At 40.1% G+C, this 19,819-nt stretch overlaps 2 protein-coding genes across 5 annotated transcripts in view; one reads left to right on the top strand and one right to left on the bottom strand.

The window, feature by feature from the left end:
* On the bottom strand, positions 1–13,475 carry crata (carnitine O-acetyltransferase a). Of its 3 annotated transcripts, none has more exons than XM_027165420.2 (14): positions 13,453–13,475; positions 11,681–11,959; positions 11,258–11,376; positions 9,945–9,998; positions 9,642–9,807; positions 9,130–9,304; positions 6,835–7,013; positions 6,538–6,638; positions 6,313–6,432; positions 5,479–5,601; positions 2,726–2,861; positions 1,656–1,718; positions 1,234–1,371; positions 1–962 (listed from the first exon to the last, which is right to left on the bottom strand). In XM_027165420.2, the coding sequence occupies exons 2-14, from the start codon at positions 11,945–11,947 to the stop codon at positions 747–749; spliced, it is 1,857 nt and encodes a 618-aa protein (XP_027021221.1). In that variant the 5' UTR covers positions 11,948–11,959; positions 13,453–13,475; the 3' UTR covers positions 1–746. The 3 variants fall into 3 exon arrangements, with proteins under 3 accessions (XP_027021221.1, XP_027021219.1, XP_027021220.1); XM_027165418.2 differs by lacking the exon at positions 13,453–13,475 and adding an exon at positions 12,565–12,861; XM_027165419.2 differs by lacking the exon at positions 13,453–13,475 and adding an exon at positions 12,213–12,371.
* The window catches only part of ptpa (protein phosphatase 2 phosphatase activator), a 15,684-nt gene continuing 8,989 nt past the window's right edge, over positions 13,125–19,819 (top strand). Inside the window, exons 1-8 of one of the 2 annotated variants that reach the window (XM_027165423.2) lie at positions 13,125–13,260; positions 14,358–14,467; positions 14,693–14,779; positions 14,913–15,038; positions 15,810–15,927; positions 16,304–16,403; positions 16,999–17,123; positions 18,314–18,414. In XM_027165423.2, the coding sequence (XP_027021224.1) occupies positions 13,236–13,260; positions 14,358–14,467; positions 14,693–14,779; positions 14,913–15,038; positions 15,810–15,927; positions 16,304–16,403; positions 16,999–17,123; positions 18,314–18,414 (792 nt within the window). In that variant the 5' untranslated portion in view covers positions 13,125–13,235. The remainder of the gene's footprint in view (positions 13,261–14,357; positions 14,468–14,692; positions 14,780–14,912; positions 15,039–15,809; positions 15,928–16,303; positions 16,404–16,998; positions 17,124–18,313; positions 18,415–19,819) is intronic. The other variant, XM_027165421.2, reaches the window with a different exon arrangement.

Here is a 19,819-nt window from a genome sequence, read left to right on the forward strand (position 1 = left end):
TGACTTTTAAAATCATCTCTTTAATTGTTCAGCATATGAATGAACATTCAGAAGAAATTATTTCCTTACTTGTAGTAGATAAAAGGCACATTAATGAATAGTAAAAATAAAAAAAAAGTGTCCATGCAGTGCTGTAGAGGTTACAGTCTGAAAATGCAGTACATGGTACTACTCATTATAAGTATGTTAAATAATTTACAGTACAGTCCTGTACAAATCACCGAGCACTGAGACAACCTAGTATTTCTGCCCAGTATTTAAAGTGGATCATAATATTATGACTCAAATTAAGTTTTATATCATTTCACTCATTCACACACACACACACACACACACACACGCACACACACACAAAGCAGCATAATGGCAATTTACCACATAAAAAGTCCCGCTAAACTGATTTATTACTTATTCTCAGTTTTCATAATTTAAGATCAATATGACATTAAATGCAGTTTTTAAGAGACATCATTTCTACTGCATGGTGGATGAAAAGTAGTAATTCATTGGGCAATTTTGTACCTAGTGCTGAAATAATAACCAGTCAATTGGCATTTCAAATACCTACTTCAGTCTACAGATCTGTAAAACAATATAGGAAGGGTTCTCTTTTCAAACATTGGCTCTCTGTGCAAAGTGACTGACACATGCTCCATTAAACAATCTTCATCGTGTTCATCTTGAACCTGATGTCCTCTCATGGACTTCAGGGTAATAGCCACAGAGTCAGGAGAGATTCGCTGTCCTCACAGTTTGGATTTGCGCGTCTGATCCAGCAGGCTTTTCATGTCCAGCAGAGCTTCCTCCAGAGCATTGGCCAGTCGCGTGGCACTGGTTTCTGCACAGCTGTTAAATGCGGAGACTGCAAAGTTAATGTGTTTCTCCATAGGGTTGTAGCAGAAGCCGTAGCCATCAGGTACCACTGGGCCAAAACACATCACACAGTCGGTTTTAGCTGGAACCTGGATGGAGAATAAGAAGACAAGGAGACAATTTAAAGGAGAGAGAAGTCAGAGAATGTGTACAAATGTAATGCACCCTTATCCAGAGTGACTTACATTTTTTTATTTCAATTTATACAAATAAGCAATTGAGGGCCTTGCTAAGGGGCCCAGCAATGGCACCTTGGTACCTTCCAATCAGTAGCCCAACACCTCAACCACTGAGTTTCCACATCCCTACTAGAAGTTACACGTTGAATCTATACACCAAACTAAAAGACGAAGTTTGTACCTGGCTGGTGGAAAGTCTGAAATGGTAGGCTTTGGCAAAAGACGTGTCAGTGAAGATTTCTGGCAGGGTTGGCAAGTCTTCAACAGCCTGCAGCTTCAGGCCAAGCAAATGCCTGTCAATGGCTTGCCCACGAACCGCCTACTCAAATATACACAAAGACACTGTGATGTTCAATAGTGTTAAAAGCAAGTATATTGAAATGTGTTTCCTAAACTTAATATCTATGCAGGAGTTATAGGACATTTTGACAAGATTCTTTAATAAATTATGTATTATTTTTAAATAAAATATTTTTAAAAATATGTAATTGGGTGCGTATTAATCGGCTCTCTAGCTTAATATGTTGTGACTATACACACACTGATATTCTGTACACAAGTTGGGGCTACACTCAAAAAATAAAGACTTTTTTTCTCACTCACCATGTCTGTGTACGCGCTGTGGGCCTTCACTGCCTTTTCCAGAAGTCTCACCCTCTCTGAGTTCTGTTTAAGAAAACAACACAGTCATCTCAAGAGGAAATGTAAACTTATTTACTAATAATCTAAATCTTTACAAAAATTCCACCTAGTGCTGCTGTGCTACTTCTGATTTTAAGCTCATTTTAAATCATATTTACAGTATTTTCCGCATTATAAAGTGCACCTAAGAGCCTTAAATTTTCTCAAAAATCGTCCGTGCGCCTAATAATCCGGTGCGCCTTGTGTGCACCAAGTTCCAAAAATCTGTAAAAATGTTGTGTGACTTTGGTAAGCGCTCCGCTCGATTGACTGTCTGAGCATTTCCCGCTGACACAGGGACGTAATACATACACTACGTACGCTGGCAGCGATAAACCAATCAGAGGACATTACGTAATACGTACAGTACGTACGCTTACCTCCACCACGCCCCCGGTAGGTATATTACCGGTATGTTGCAAAACAACATTTGTTTCTTCCTAACCATTATGTGCTCCACACTCCAGTCCAGTAGGTGGCGGTAAATGCACCTTAAGTTGGTTTGCCATCCGCCAATAAAAATCAGATGCTTACGAGGCACAAACTACAGGCTATCAGTTACACGGTAGTAAATGGGAATAGAGCTGCGAAAGTATTCAACATCAATAAATCTATGGTTCGGAAGTGGAGGAAGCAAGAAAATGTACTGCGCCAAGTTAAGAAGACACAGTAGATGAGGACTCTGATGGATTTGTGGGAGAAGATTGATTAATAAATAATGTGTGTGTATTGTTAAATAGTAGAATAAAGTTCAACTAAAATCACTGTTTTGCTTCTGTTGCCTTTTTTTGTAGACCGTATGTTTTAGCATGCGCCTTATAATACGGTGCGCATTATGTATGGGTTAAGTACAGAAATAGACCCCGTAATTGAGACTGCGCCTTATAATCTGGTGCGCCTTATGGTGCGGAAAATACTGTATACGTTCGATCGCCCCTAAAATACAGTATACGTTCATAGCCTGAAAATGTGACGAGATAAGACAGACCAACCTGCTTGTCAGGGTCGTCCATGGATCGAACAAAGGTGGCAGAGTCGGTGGATGCTGAGCGAATGGTGTCTGTTCGGCCCAGTTTGAACATGCGCAGAGACGCACTCTCGTACGTGGCACAGCAATGCTTATACAGCCTTAACACACAAGCAAAACAATGTCGCAATGGCAGATTGTCAACTTTTCATGGTAAAGTAAGAGTTGGCTTTATTATTATTTTATAAAAGGCAATCAAATTTAGTGTGGCAACTTTCAGAGAACAAGATGGCATTTAAATGACATACTTTAAATGTACCTCAAATATCAATATATCCATGTACAGTGGGGGTCGAAAGTTTGGGCATAAAGAAGCAAAGAAAAGATGGAAAAATCTCCAAAGGGCATCAAATTACAGATTAAACATTCTTATAATTTGTCAAAAAAAAAAGTTAGATTTTATTTCCATCATTTACACTTTCAAAATAACAGAAAACCAAAAAATGGCATCTGCAAAAGTTTGGGCACCCTGCAGAGTTAATACTTTGTACTGCCCCCTTTGGCATGTATCACAGCTTTTTGTAGCCAGCCAAGAGTCTTTCAATTCTTGTTTGAGGTATCTTCGCCCATTCTTCCTTACAAAAGTCTTCCAGTTCTTTGAGATTTCTGGGCTTTCTGTCACGCACTGCTCTTTTAAGGTCTATCCATAGATTTTCAATTATGTTGAGGTCAGGAGATTGTGAAGGCCATAGCAAAACCTTCAGTTTATGCCTCTTGATGTAATCCACCGTGTTTTTGTGGTGTGTTTAGGATCATTATCCATTTGTAGAAGCCATCCTCTCTTTAACTTCAGCTTCTTCACAGATGGCATCAGGTTAGCGTCCAAAATTTGCTGAAATTTTATTGAATCCATTTTTCCTTCTACTCATGAAATGTTCCCTGTGCCACTGGCTGTAATACAACACCAAAGCATGATTGATGGTGGACAGAGGTTCTTTTCATTAAATTCTGTGCCCTTTCATCTCCAAACATACCTTTGCTCATTCCGGCCAAAAAGTTCTATTTCAACCTCATCGGTCCACAGAACTTGTTTCCAAAATGCATCAGGCTTGTCTACATGTTCATTTGCAAACTTCAAACGCTGATTTTTGTGGTGAGGACGTAGAAGAGGTTTTCTTCTGATGACTCTTCCATGAAGACCATATTTGTACAAGTATCTCTTAGTGGAATGGTGTACCACAACTCCAGTGTCTGCCAGATCTTTCTGGAGGGATCGTGCAGTCAAACATGGGTTTTGACTTGCTTTTCTCACAATCCTGTGAGCTGTTCTGTCTGACATTTTTCTTGGTCTTCCAGATCTTGCTTTAACTTCCACTGTTGCTGATGACTGCCATTTCTTAATTACATTCTGAACAGAGGATATTGGCATCTGAAAACGCTTTGCTATCATCTTATAGCCTTCTCCAGCTTTGTGAGCGTCACCTATTTTCAGTTTCAGTTTTCTAGACAACTGCTTAGAAGAACCCATGGTGCTGATTGTTGGGGCAAGGTCAGATGAGTCTGGGCATTTAAAACCTTTGAGACGGACATCACCTGGTCTTTCCAGACAATGATTATGAACAATCCATGACACTGTCAGGTCTCAGCTTTCCAAAGGGGGTGGTGCATGCTATAAACTCTGCAGGGTGCTCAAACTTTTGCAGACGCCTTTTTTTTTTTGTTTTCTGTTATTTTGAAAGTGTAAATTATGGAAATAAAATCTAACTTTTTTTGACAAATTATACAAATGTTTAATCTGTAATTTGATGCCTTTTGGAGATTTTTCCATCTTTTCTTGGCTTCTTTGTGCACATTAATACAATTTTTATCTGGGGTGCCCAAACTTTCCAGCCCCACTATATACACCAAGCAGCCATGGCATTAAAACCACCTGCCTAATATTGTGTAGGTCCCCCCTTGCTGCCAAAAGTAACATACACATGAATGCCAAGACCAGAGTTTCACAGCAGAACATTCCCTGCAGCATCATACACATCAACTCCGCTGACTATCCTTATTCATATAGTGCATCCTGGTGTCATCTTTTCCCCAGGTATAAGTGACGGATGATGTAAAAGTAAATGCCATCCATCAGCCCAGGCACTTTCTTCCATTGCTCCATGGTTCAGTTCTGATTCTGACTGTAGGTGCTTTCAATGATAGACCGGAGTCAGGGCACTGAACACCCTGACCAATCGGCCTTACACAGTGTGCTGTGACATCTTTCTATCAATGTTAGCCATGTTTTTCCTGCTGCCAAAACAACAAATCTGAGAACTGAATGTTCACATGATATCTAACTATTTGATAACAGGGACACTGGACACTGTTGAGTGAAATAATCAATGTTGTTCGTGTCACATGCCAGTGGTTTTAATGTTATGTCTGATTGATATATAATGTATATAGATTTATCTATGTATTGTTCCATTTATCCAGAATGACACAGTTTTTAACTCATTTTATTCAACTGAGCAATTGAGGGTTAAGGGCCTTGCTCAGGGGCCGAGTGCTGGTGGCTTAGTGGACCTGGGATTCAAACTCATAACCTTTTTAAACCAACATGTTAACCATTAGGCCACCACATCCCCTGCATTACAATCATGACTAAGTATATACTTAACAAACAAAGGAATCATTGGCTTAGACAAATTGAAAAAATGGAAATCTTTAGTTTCTAAAGCAGGCAGCGTTCTTTTGTACTACATGAGCTGAAAGAGTTTATTTGCTGAGCCTTACCTGTAATAAGCCAGCTGTAGAGCCACCTGAATAAATGCATCAGGACTCATCTGATAAGACTTTGGAACATTTTTACCAAAGTGGCAGAACACAATGACCCTCACATCCAAGTCATGAGCTAATCTGTGGAAAAGAAAATAATAATGACATGAACTGGGTTCTTTAAAATGGGCATGCAGTAGTGCAGATAGGTTTAACACCATGTGTACTTCCTGGGCATTTTATTCCCCTTCAATTTGATGTTAATGTGAATGCACGTCTATACCACTCCTGACCCTGTATCAGTGGATGCTCTATTATCTGTCTATGAATCTGTCTATGAATTGATAGTCAGTGCAGATATTTCCAGTCATATTTACTAAATTAATAATTAAAAGCAGAAGTTAATGCTCCATGAGATGCCCAGAGTAAAGGAAAAGCTCTGTGAAGCAGACAGGATGTACAACGCCTTAATTGCTTCTGATGTAAACTGGACATCTCCAAATTGCAGGACCATGATGTTGTCCACTCTTTGTTCAGTTGCAATAAAAGGTTACGCATGTGAATTATATTTATTATTGTTGTTGTTGTCATAATCTCTCATGTCCCACATGCTTCAAATCTAACCACCAACATTAGAGTTTTCCACCAGCATCGTGTGGATGTAAGGTAAATATCCAAAATGTGACGTCAGTATTAAAATCCAGGAAACTTTGCTTCATTAAATTTTGTATGAGATGAAAGTTTAACCAAATAACTAGCCACCCACAAATGTAAAAAACAAAAAGTGGACTTTCTAGACTTTGCAATGAATTTCAAACCAAATCAAAAGAACACAGATCTAGAGATCCTCACATGTTCATGTTCTGCTTGGCCTCCTCAATGTCACTTTTAATTTCTGGTGTGAAGTTGAAGTGCAGTTTCCGAGGCATGGGTAGAGGAACCATCGGGGTACGAATCATTTCTTGCTTCATCCTAATGGACAGGATCAAATGTAACACTTAGAGCTGACAATGGGAAACCTGGCACGAGCTTTTAAAAATGATCTGCATTAAAGTGCTTTGTTATAATGCTACTTACGTGTACTCCACCACATGATCGATCAGCGCTATGATTGGAGGACCTTCAGCAGGGGCGTGTTCATAGATCACACCGCATGTCCCATCTTCACCTATGACAAACTACAAACGGCAAAACAGCCACACTCGGGGTTACTGGAGGGTGTTTCAAATGACCTTTGACCTATTTATCAATTTACCCTCCCAGTACATGTGTCAGTTCCCCCTGCCCTGGATAAATACTGATCTAAAATAGTGAGTGACTGAATAAGATTAAGCTTGTACTTGTTTTACAGAGCCAAATTTAGTTTAGTCTAACCTGAAGTGTTTTATCGAACCAGCGGTTTCCACTGTTCCACCGGCTGCCTCCTCCATGCAGCATCTGCACAGCTGCTCGAGTGCGGTACATCTCATCCGAAGCCTGAGGCATTGGAGTGTCCAGACACACGGTGAAGATGCTCCTCTGAATCGCCTGCACTGACTCCTTATTTGTTTGGTCTGGAAGAGAAAAAAAACAGATAAGTGATATCTATCTATTGGTGTTATCTGATTCATTAAAAAAAAAAGGCATTTAAGCAACCTGCCCTTTGCAACTATATGTGGATATGTTCTAAACTACTGGAGGCACAAATCTGTATAGGATGTCCTTGTATTCTGTTCCAGCCTGACAATGTCCCTGTGCACAAACCGAGCATGAAGACATGGTTTACCAAGGATGGAGTAGAAGACCTTGAGTGTGAGGTCAGGGCTCAGTGCAGGACACTCAAGTTCTTCCACTATGTGATCATTCAGCTACAAGAGCAGTAATGAGATCAGACATTGATCTCACTACTGCTCTTGTAGCTGAATGATCACAAATCCATATGCTGCACTCCAACATCTCGTGGAACGTCTTCTCAGAATCGTGGAGCTCTTACAGCTCTTACAGTTATTAACAGCATGTGGACTAAAACTGGAATGAGTGTGATGATCAGATGCACAGTATATACAGTATATCGTATGAAGTGTCACGCCATGAAAGCTTTTCACCAGGTGAGCGCTTTAAGAGATTTTATAGCTTTCAAAGAAATTTATGAGAAAACAGTGTTTAAAGATAATAGGTGAAGTGAAGTGTGCGTTTATTCTCCACTCATAAAATGTATCTGTTCAGAATTCATGACGCTAGTCAGTAGAGAAATGGCAGTACAAAACAACAACAAAAAAGCGTTTACACTAGGGGTGGGAGAAAAAAATCGATTCACCAAACTGTCGCGATTCTTTTTAAAACGATTTTGAGATCAGAATCGATATATATTTAATTATTTTACTTTTCCAGAGAGGTGGTGGGAAGACCACCTTTTATTCCAACAGAGGGCGAAACGTATTTTGTTGTTGTCTGTATTAGACGACGTCGTATCCGTTTTAAGCTGGCGCGAGAAAGCAAAACCATAACAGAGGCAGGGGAGAGCAAACCTCTTTGAGAATTGTTTCTGCACCTTCACGTTTTAAATCACAAGTGTGGAAACACTTTGGATTTTACACACTGCCAGGAAGAGCTGCACTGGACATGACTAAAATGCTATGAAAACTCTGCCATACAGTGATAGCATATTGTGACAATACGACCCACTTTGCTTGACACCATTCCCAGCTGAATTTCGGGCTGAACGCCAAACAACCTGCAGCATCTCAACAAACTCTGGATGTAACATTGAGTAAATTACCATGCACTTCGAAGAAGGCAAAACGCATCACAGAGTCGATTGCACTTTTTATCTGCAAAGACATTCGGAGTTGGAAAATGCAGGTTTTCGAAATATGATCCATACTTTGGAGCCGAGGTATGTTATTCCATCGAGGAAGCTTTTCGCCGACACAGTTGTGCCTAAAATCTATGACAAGGTTGCGTCAGAAGTAAAAAAAAAAAACGTTTAAGCAAAGCTCAACGAGTCGCACATGCCTGGACATCACGAGCTACAGAGTCCTATGTAACCCTGACAGCCCATCACATTACAGATGACTGGTATTTGTCTCCTCACATGCTCCAAACCAGAGCCTTTCATGAATCACACAGGGGCAAATCTTGCAGAGCTGCTTCATTATGTAGCGATTGAATGGAACTTAATATATTATATTAAATATAAATATTTAAAATTTAACTTAACTTAAATATTATATTCAAGTTTTTGGTACTTGAAAGTTTTATGGTTCAAAGTTCTTTATGCACTATGTATGTGTACGCTCCTGAAATAAAAATTCAGAAAGATGTGATGCATTGTTTTTGTTAATATAACTCATATACAGTCTCTTTAACGGTATAATCAAGTATTTGCCATTGTCTAATCTTTATTAAGCAAACAAAAATCACAATTTAAACAATGAATCGCAATAGCTACAGAATCGCAATATGTATTGAATCGGCACAAAAGTATCGGGATAGTATTGAATCGCCAGATTAGTGAATCATCCCAGCCCTAGTTTACACTGTCCGAGTTATTGTTGTGAACTAATCACTAATCAGCTGTTTATGTGGACCTTTGCAAACAAGGAATCTGATAGAACCGGACCTTTACGTAATTAGTACTGTATACTCCTACTGTAGGCCACTTGACCTACGGTCACACACTTCTCTGACCTTTAATGAGGTTGACGTAGGCTTTGCCCCAGCTGTCGCGGTGATTAGAGGTGAGGATGCCGATCGGCTCCTCGTTAGCCTGAGGGGAAGAGTTACAGATTTTCTCCAGCTGAATATAGAGCTGATCCACGGTCAGCGGTGTGCCATCACTGTTGTACACATCCAGCACAAAGAACTATAGCAGGAGAGAGAGAAAGAGAGCATCAGAATTGCCATGTATGTCAGTGCTGCATGTGAATGTGACCTAAATCTGAACTAAAAATATGATGTTAATGTTTTTGGATATGATTTGGCCCAAATCCTACTGCATATCATAGTTTCCTGATACATGAGTTTTTAGAAATGTGTATGCTATGTAGTTAATAAAACATTATGAGCTGGTGTGATGAGTTCTAACAAAGTGGGCTTACTCCAAATCTCTTATATCCATTAAAAATGAGAATATATACAAAAGGGTTATGTTGGTTGAAAAACTGGAGCATTTCTTGAAGGATCTGCCTCTGGAAACTCACCTGGAAGTTGTGCACCACGGTGATGTGAGTTGGAGGCCTCCTGCTCAAAGCATGATTCACCACCGAGTCTCTTTTGATCCCGGGTATGCGGCAAGAGGACAGAACCTGATAATACTGATTCATACACAGCGGCATCCCACGAAGATGCTCCACCGGTAACGTTTCACTGAAACGCAGAATGTGTTCTGTGTTAGAAACCAGTCCATACTAAGCACTGGAGTTGCCTGACTGGATTTAATACAACAGCCTTTCAGGTGTTGGGAAAGAAAAAAAAAACACTTTACTTTAAAACACCTTACTCACTTGTCAATCATGGTCTTGAAATCCAAAACTCCTGAAATCAGTTTTGCTGTGTATCTGCGAGAAACAAACGGCAAAGGATGCTCAAAAAAATTAAATCAATTCTGGGAAAACTATTCATTTAACATGCATTAAAACTATACATAGAATATGGCAGGATCATTTATTTGCTGCATGTTTTCTGTCCTACAGTATAATAATAATCTTCTTGATAATAATAATAATAATAATAATCTTATAATAATAATAATCTTATAATAATAATCTTCTTGAACTAGCTGGTATATCCACTAGGTGAATATATACCACTGAACCCAAAAGTTGCCCCTTCCAAACCCCCTTTTAAGCAATCAAGTGCATCAACTGGCCTCTTTTTCTGAATCTGTATTAATAACATGACATTTCCTTTAATACTTTATGCCACGTTGCTGAAATTGTCTTACGTATCAAGTCTAAAATAAACAGTACCCATGAGAATTGAGAAACCAGTTCCGTGGCACAAATACACATAACCAGTAAATAACATGCTCGTGTTAATATAATAATAAAATTAATATAGCTATAAAAAAAAACTCTCAGAAAATGGTGCTGGGGCTGACATAATGTCGACTATTTTTGTTTCATAGAAACTAAACCCTGCTTGAATAACCAGGGTTAAGTCTCAGGTATAACATTTCTGTATTAAATCCTCAACCCTTAATAAGAGCAATAATGCAGCTAGGCATTGCAGCACAAACATCCTCTGTTCTAAGAGAGCCGATCACAAGGTGCATGTGACACAAGTGTATTTAATGCAGTACACTTGATGATCTGATCACTGAGGTTGATGTAAATAAAGTCTGAATAGCATCATGGTTGAAGTCTATACTGGTGTGTTGCTCAATCATGTGCCCAGTCTTGCGTACACAATAAAAGTGTACATGATAAAACAGATCTGAGATCAGTCTTTAGGAAGTTCGGAGCAGATTGCGTAAAAGGAAACTAAACCCAGATCAGCACTTCCTGTAGCTCATGAGTTAGTTGGCCAGAGTTAGTGTGTACAAAGTTCAACACTGCACTCCTGCCATGTTTATTATTAGTCTTGGAAACACTGGTAAAAGCCCTTGATCTTAGTCAAGCCTAAAGAGATGTTTACGAATCATATACACAGGTTTTAGTTCTACATTCACCACTCTGTTTAGAACAGCGTGTGAATTTTTTTTTTTAAATTTGCTTAAAAAAATGTACCAACGGTATTATCTCAGCGATGGATTAATATTATGTTCAGCATGTTTTCCTACAATTTATACACAAGCGTATCAATACCATGACCTGACCTTATTTGACCTTGGCGGTCACTAAACTGTAAACGTGGAAGGACGACTCCGGGACTCGAGTGGACCACCACAGGCAAACGGTAGTTCAGATATGCTGTCTGTAACCACCATTCAGAGAGCTAGAGAAAGACAGAAACGAATAAATAAAAATACTGTTTATGAAAATTTGAGTCAGTGGGTTTTAAACACAGCTCCAGAAAAGTGAAGATTGTGTGCAAATTCTATATAAGCAAGTAAATGTCAGAAGTGGACATCACAAGGCAGAGCCAGATGAGACAGAGGAAATAAAAATGGAAGGCTGTTAGTGTAAACATAGCTGAAGTCTTATTGTGTTAGTGTCTTGGTTCTTACTTTGATAACTAAAACATAATCATGTTTCTATACTTTTCCAGACCCGTGTTTTATACAATGTTAATAACGTACCCAGTTTTCTAGCTTGCTTGCCCTACTCTCCAGTCCCTTCTGCAGTCTCTCTCCAACACCACCAGGCTGCTGGAACTCCTCCAGGAGCTTGTGGGTATATTTCAGCTCCTCAGCTTCCACGATGGGCTCCAGAGTGGCCAGGTATCGATCACATGTCTGCTTCAGTGGAGGCACTGGCAGCTTAGGGAGAGACTCCTGATGAGCCAAATAGCGTCCAGGTATCTTAGTCAAAGCCACTGGCTTCACCAGGCAGGACGGCATCACCATGCCAGCCTTCGTCTGGGGGAAAATAACCAATGCAAACAAAGGCACAAAAGTAAAGACAGTGTTATACAGACGTTATACGTTATACAGCTATTCAGATGCTCAAAAGCTCAGCAGACGCTGTCTGTCGCAAAGCAGTTCTACTGAAATCCATTTTCTACATGACGAATAGAATTCTAATTCTAATTACGAACTCGACGACACGATGAAACGACACAACAGGAAGAAACTTTTCCATTAAAGCAAATATTGTTGCAACAATTCTTACCTGACGATCACCTGTACCCATAAAACCCGAGATCAGATCCAAACAGCTGCTCGTTTACAGCCAAGTTATTAATCACTTGTTTGTGGAAAACAACCAGCTACATGCTCGGTCACTGCTACAGGATATGAGTCGAATTTAGACCTCAGATCCAAAGGTTTATTTGTTAGCAAGATTACATAAGCCTAAACCGTTACTCCGGCCTATGGATGCTAGCTAGCACATATGCTAAGCTACAGTATCCGAGCAGCGTACAAAAAGTCATAGCAACGAATATTAGTCCAGTTCCGTATTTCAACGGTAGAACCACATTTTTACGTGAAACCAAATACTATTTAACGCTGAAACTACTCACCATGGCCCTGGATAAAATTCCCATCATATTCACAGTAGACGTGATTTGAATGAAACGCCCCCCAAAAACAAATGCAGTGTTATGAAAACACGAAAGATTCAGTTCTTTGAATCCTATGGAAACCGAGAGTCGACACGGTCAGATTAACACCCCTGTAACTGTATGAAACACATTATACGCACAACACAAGCACAACTTTTTGTGTCTTTCTTCGTAGAAATAAAAGGCAATCAGGTAAAGATGTGTTAAGACTAAACAATACATAACGCACAAACACAATCCGACTACGGTGTCGGTTTATTTGTTGAGTCGACTCCCAAAGAATCGAGGGTCTCTAAGGTTAAATGTGACGAAAGCGTAGCTGGATTCCAATAACTAGTGCACATAAATATTTATTATTTAACTGTTTTTTTAAAAAAATTGATCAAATGATATCATATTAAACCTATGGTAGTATGATGTTGTAAAAATGCAGGTGATTTTAATATTCTGACATTATATAAAACGTCACAAATTGCTTTAATTGAAGATAAATAAGGTTAAACAAATGAGGTCGGGGAAAAAGAAAAAAAAAAACTAAATAAAAATGTCAAATGTCGATCGTTTTTATTACGCTGTACATGGAGGTTAGAGTTGAAAAGTCATGTTGTTAAATTCTGCCCTCAGTAAACATGGCGGAATCCGAGAAGCAGGCAGGTAATTTTAATGAAATAACTCTTACATCCTCATGAACATCATTCAGTATTGAGGTGTTTATATTTCTATAGCTAAGATTTCATATTTAAGACTGCAAGCAGTTATTTCTTGCTTTTAAAGCTGGAGTTTTAATTACTACGCCTCATACAAGTTTATCGAGTGTGTAGCTAACTAGCAAGCTAATTTGTATACTTAGCGCTGTTTTTCTCTCCGCCCGTATTTTGACGAATCCAGCGACATCCGCTATGATTGGGTTATAAAGTTCACACCCGCAATTATTCGCCAAATCCACGAGCACCTTAGAAAATCAATCAATCGGAAAAAAGGAAAGGAAATTTTAATAGCCAATAGTAGCGCAGGAGGCGGGATTTTACGAGAATGGGTGGGAGAAAATAATGTTTGTCACTGCTTAGCGCGTTATTAACAGTGAAGTTTAAAGTGCTGCATTTGTTAACCACATTGTTACTTCTGTTTACCTCGGTAGGCAGCAATGTAAATACCAAAATAAAATTTAGCAAAGCTATTTTTGACTTTTTTTGTCTGATTCTATAAGAAGATGCTAACCTAGCATCTAGCATGTAGTATAGTTTATCAGTGTAACTGCTTGAGTCAGTAAACATTTATGGTTGATGAAGGATAATCATATGGATATCTTTCCGAGCTGTGTATTTATTATAAAAAAAAAAACTTGTTTATTCAGCAGCATTTTGTAACAATATTCGAATCATATGAATACGATTCAGACTCCGAATCGATTCAAGGTGTATATATTTTATTTTCACTGAGAAATGGCAGCATTCGGATGAAAACTGTGGTTTTCAGAACGTTTTAAAGTATAATAAACTAGCTATCGTCTAGGAAATAAGCCATCAGCAACGGAAGTAACTTAGAGATTAGGACTAATAACCATCAAGAGGCAGAAAGAATCATTTATAATCATATAGCAAACCTGAATTGGAGTCAAGCTGACAAGCAGTGACATTTACACATTCCACATTTACTGTGGAAATTACATTAATGCGTTTGCTTGGTGATGTATAATTTGTGTAACGTTTGCTCTCTAACTGTAGCTTGTGCTTTGCTGCTGTTTCACTCAGATGCCTCTCCTGAAGATGACAGTCTCCCCCTACCTGCCAGCTTCAGCTTCATGGTGCCGAGGAAGGAGATCAGCATGGTGCCGGATATGGGCAAATGGAAAAGATCTCAGGTGTAGTGACAGAGACTGGATTCTGTCTCATTTCCATCAAGCACTTGCTCATATAAGACTGAAGAATGGAAGGGTTTAAATAATACTAAGCTAGCAGCTATAATTTTCCATCACTTTCAGAACATTAGAAATAAACACCACACCTCAGACGCGTCCAGGCCGATCAGCAGTACATGATTCGTAGCTAAAAGACTTTGATTGAAACTGAACTTTATTTCTGCGCAGGCTTATGCAGACTACATTGGATTCATCCTAACGGTAAACGAGGCGGTGAAGGGGAAGAAGCTCACGTGTGATTATCCTGTATCAGAGGTAGAGCCAAAGGCGACTGTCACAATTATTGCTTCTGCTTTTCCCCTTTGCTTCTGTGCTCCCCTCTGCAAGATATGATTGTTCTTTTTTTTTCTAATACATTTTCCTTTTTTCCTCAATTTGGGCATTTCAGACAGTAGAAAAGTTGCTGTCCCTCTTGGGAACTTTGGATCGCTGGATAGATGAGACGCCACCAATTGACCAGCCATCCCGCTTTGGCAATAAGGCTTACCGAACCTGGTATGCCAAACTCGAGCAGGTATATGGAATGCTGTGTCTGAGACACTTTTTTCTTTTTTTTTCTTTTTATTTTATTTCATTTCATTTACCAGATAATATCAGCGAAATTCAGAGCTATGACCTTCAGAGCTTAGTGTTCATCCGTGACATCATTTCCCACATCAACTTGCCTTTCATACCAACTGCTCCCCGGGCGCCGCAGCATAAATGGCTGCCCACTGCTCCGGGTGTGTGTTCACGGTGTGTGTGTGTTCACTGCTGTGTGTGTGCACTTTGGATGGGTTAAATGCAGAGAACAAATTCTGAGTATGGATCACCGTACATAGCCGCATGTCACATCACTTCACTTCAAATGACTCGGGTATGAAAACAGCCTATTCAGCATAGAAAAAAAAAAACAACAGTTTCTAGTGGAAAAGTGTTCAATGGCTTCTCTGTCAGTCTCTCCGGTATTTCATAATATTGATGACAATCATTCAGCCGAAGCCTTATTCCATTCTTGTGTGTCAAAAACATCATAGAAAAAGAGTCCAGTGAGCATAGAAAGTCATTGCGTATGTGTGTTCACTGGTAGGAGTTTTAAAGAAGAATTATCTGCTTGCAATTTCACCAATTCAACTAGAAGTTAAACACAAAAAACCCTGCATGCCGCATCACAGATTTTGAAAAACACAATCGCACCTTTTTGGCTCAGACAATCATCATGTACAGCAGTCCATAAAATCCTGGAGGGACTGATTTATGTTTGTTGTACAGATATACAGTAATGTGTGTGTTTGTGTGTTCATAGGAAGCTGAGGCTCTGGTGTCTACTGTTCTTCCCGATGAACTCGGTGCTGCTGCTCCAGAGGTCGCTGTGTACCTGAAGGAAGCTGTAGGCAACTCTACTAGGATTGATTATGGCACAGGTGAGTGAGTGTGTGAGTGAGTATACTAGATACTGCTGGATAAATACTCCTGAGCAAGCACAGTTACCAGTTGCTCCTTTCCTGTATTCTTTGCTCACAGCCATTTCTGTGCCTCTGTGAATAAAGTCATGTGTATTTGGACATTATGAAACCGTGGCAAATGTTTTAAGAATGACTATTGACCAGGGTAATTTTTTTTTCTTCAGTGTATTTCGTGTACATGTTTTGTAGACACTTCCACTAGAGGGCACTGTGGAAGTAAAAATGTAGCAGAGCCTCAAGCAGCTCCGTAATCAACTGCAAGGTGTCTTTAGGCTCTTGTGACATTTTGGCTACACATAGTATGCAGGCTGAAATGGTGTATGTGTGTTTGCAGGCCATGAAGCTGCCTTTGCAGCTTTCCTCTGCTGCCTTTGCAAAGTAGGAGCTCTGCGAGTGGAGGACCAGCTGGCCATCATTTTCAAAGTCTTTGACAGGTTAGCAGCGAAACCCAGCAAAAAAACGAACAACTTGCACATTAATATGTATAAAGAGCTTCTTTTAATGACATCCAAGATCTGTTTTTCTATGAAATTATTATTTTAGGTTTAACTTCATTGCGCTAGATTTCACTCTATATTCAGATTGGCTAAATCTTTCCTACATAACCCATAATGCCATCTGACTTCCTGCTGATATTAGCACCAGCAGGATTTAGATCTCGCTTCATGTAAGACAGTGATGCAGCGGCACTTTAGTGCTTTTGTCTGTCCGGCTCTCACTCCTGCTAATCTGTACACTCAAACAGATCAGCTCCCAAAGCTTCAGCTCTCATGTCAATACCACCATCAGCACCATCACACTAGTCAGCTTGTAGAGTGCTATTAGCACCAGGAACACTACACACATCACAAATATTTCAATGTAAACATATTTCAGGATGGTGTTTCTAAAATCTCTGTTTTATCTAAACTGCAGCTGCCCCTAAGGTACATGCTGCTGCTAACACTGTAAATGCTCACAGCCATTGTGGTGGCATGAAGGTCAACTCTAACATGTTGTGTTTCATCCTGTGGCCTGCGATTGGTCCAGGTATCTGCGCGTGATGCGGAGGCTGCAGAAGACATACCGCATGGAGCCAGCAGGGAGTCAGGGCGTGTGGGGGCTCGACGACTTTCAGTTTCTGCCCTTCATATGGGGCAGTTCCCAGCTCATAGGTAACCTACATTGTTGCCCACCACCGTTTTAGATGCTGCTTTTTGGTGAGGCCCCTGTGACCCCCTCGTTCAGCCGTGGCGTGGTGTAAGAAACAAGTAATGAATGAAGGCAAACGTAAATGAAATACATAAGCATGTCTATTTTACCGAGCAGTCAAGAAGACAGCAAAAAAAAAGACAGCAACAATTCATAATTCACATCGTAAAAATAGACATGGAATCACAAAATTAGTAGGTTGATATCAACCGTTAGTCATGTGGTGTCTTTATAAGAAAACTGACACGTTTGAGGAAAAACATAGACGTTCTTGACAGTGTTGTGTCGTCCTTGATTGGGGCTGAGCCTTAGCATTATCTGTGCTTAGCCAAATCATTTGTCCTAATCGTTAGCTTGCTCGTGCTCGGCTTCAGTGTTGCCCAGTTGCCTAGCAACAGTGTTCTTATGACATTGAACGAAGAGTGTATAGCGCGTTAAAATTCACAAGTACTATTTTAACGCACCATTTGGTGTGTACCTGTAGAACAAGTTACACTCACACACACACACCATGGTGGTTTATTAGTTTAGGTGTGAGCTTTGTTAGTCCTCCGTGCTTCTTAAGCTGTATTTGAACGGTGACGTCTATAAAAATATTTGCCGGCCTTCTCTGTGATAAGCCTCTGGCATCAAGAAAGCTATTATTTAACACCCGGCAGCTTCCAATAGTTTCCATAAATGTCACGTCCGATACCTTGCTCAGATACCCAACTGGAACATCGATATATTTCTAACACATGGTGGCATTGCCAGGCAAATATAAAGTGAGGGTTTAAAAGCTGAATTGTATAAGATGGAATGACCCGAGTCATTAGGAGCATTTAGTCGTAGTTGAGTTTATGTAATGTACATGAGATTGGGTTTATATGACCAGAGTGCTCATAACCACACCAGATTTTAGTACTAAAGATTTTTGAATCAGTAGATGCAGTTGATTCCGTATGTACTGATCAGTATCTGTGTTTAGTATGAATACATTCCAGATATATTATGTCCACATTGTTGGCATTGTCATGTGACCTAGGATATTACTAGCAAACCTTTGTTTGTATGTTTTGTGATTGTATGAGCAGCACTAAATTTAGGCATTAGACAGCCATCTGCTGGTGACTCTGAGGAATTGCATCGAGTGTGTGTTATGTCTCCACTGCAGATCATCAAACTCTGGAGCCACGGCATTTTGTGGAGGAGAAGGCGGTGAACGAGCACCATCAGGACTACATGTTTCTTGAGTGCATCAAATTCATCAATGAGGTGTGTGTATGCGTCTCAGGTGAGGTTTTTTCCCTCAGAAGAGCCTGTTCTAAATAATAACCCAGGACCACAGAGGGAGGATGAAAAGGAAAGAGTTTAGAGGGAATTATCAGATTAAGCATTTGGTTTTCAGACCAGGATGTAACATATTTACTTCATCAGCACAATGACTGAATAGACTTGCAACTCTTTTATTTGACTGACTGGTTTCAGAGTAATTTACAGATTTTTGTCATCGTCTAAACTGACTGTGTTTTTGGAATTTGACAGAATTTTCCACTTGGTCTAAATGTAAATAATCCGTGGCCTCTTTAGTTTAGTTTAACAGCAGCCTGTTTCTTCCACTGAAAAAGTTCCATGATCTATGTCTATACTATAAGGTTCAGATGAGATCTATATACAATCGTCATTTATTATCTGCTCCAAATCTACCTCCAACCTTACCATTGTATTGTGAATCCAGACAATCTTTCTTTTTGTCATTTAATTCTAAAATGATCTCAAATTGCACCAAAGGTAAAAGCTGATTCTGGAGGTCACTCAAGATCGTGTTCATGTATACGGACTGCAGCAACGTCCGTGTCCTTACATGCATTACTGAAGAGCTTGTTGCGGTTTCATTTCCAGAAAAAGACATAAATGAGAGTTAGACTTCCATTATTTTGTAGCTGTAGTGAAAGATGCCCTGGATATTCTACCTCATTAAAGTGAAGAAAACACTGTTTAATTAGATTTTCTTCTGCGGAATTATTCCCTTTAATGGTGTTGGTGCAAGTGTGTTCGTTTAACTCAGAGTGAGTGTGTGACGAGAGGAGAGGATGCTGCAGCTGTGGTTACAGAATGACTCAACTTCCCAGAATGCAGAAAGGAGAGCAAAGGGAGGGTGTGTGTGTGTGTGTGTGTGTGTGTGTGGAGGGGGGTAGGGAGTGGTATAATCCAGACTGAATTTACAGCACAGTATATAAAACGCACGCACACACGAGCTCTCTCTTTCTGTGTTCTGTTCTGTATGTGCATGTTTGGACACGTCATGCTCTGTAGTCTAAAGAGACAGAGAAACTTGGCACAGCTCCCTGACACACACGTGACACGCACGTTACTCAAACATGCTCGTTTAACACACACGCACACACACAGTGAGTCTCTCTCTGTCTCTCAGGGAGGTTATGTGTGGTGCACTCGGCTCACATGAGTCATTTCCTTCCCCACATGCTGTTGTGAATCACTGGGTCCCTGAGCCCCAGCCCCCCTCCACCTCTCTCTCCCTCTCTCCTCCTCCCCCTCCTTTCCCTCCAGCACTGCTGGGCCCCACTGGAAAGTCAAGCTTCGCAGAGCAGTCTGGGAAAGTAAGTGTGTGTGTTCTGTAAAGCCACACAGCACTCCCATTCATGAGCTCGTCTTTCCT

The sequence above is a fragment of the Tachysurus fulvidraco genome, chromosome 26 (genome assembly GCF_022655615.1).
Source record: "Tachysurus fulvidraco isolate hzauxx_2018 chromosome 26, HZAU_PFXX_2.0, whole genome shotgun sequence".
In the NCBI taxonomy this organism is placed as follows: domain Eukaryota; kingdom Metazoa; phylum Chordata; class Actinopteri; order Siluriformes; family Bagridae; genus Tachysurus; species Tachysurus fulvidraco.

Coding starts and splice junctions, on each gene's coding strand:
- crata (XM_027165418.2), bottom strand. CDS start 12,591: ATGATGGGAATTTTATCCAGGGCCATG. Junction 9,305..9,641: donor CCGTGGTGCACAACTTCCAG/GTGAGTTTCCAG, acceptor CTCCTGCTATAG/TTCTTTGTGCTGGATGTGTA. Junction 5,602..6,312: donor GCCAAGCAGAACATGAACAT/GTGAGGATCTCT, acceptor TCTTTTCCACAG/ATTAGCTCATGACTTGGATG.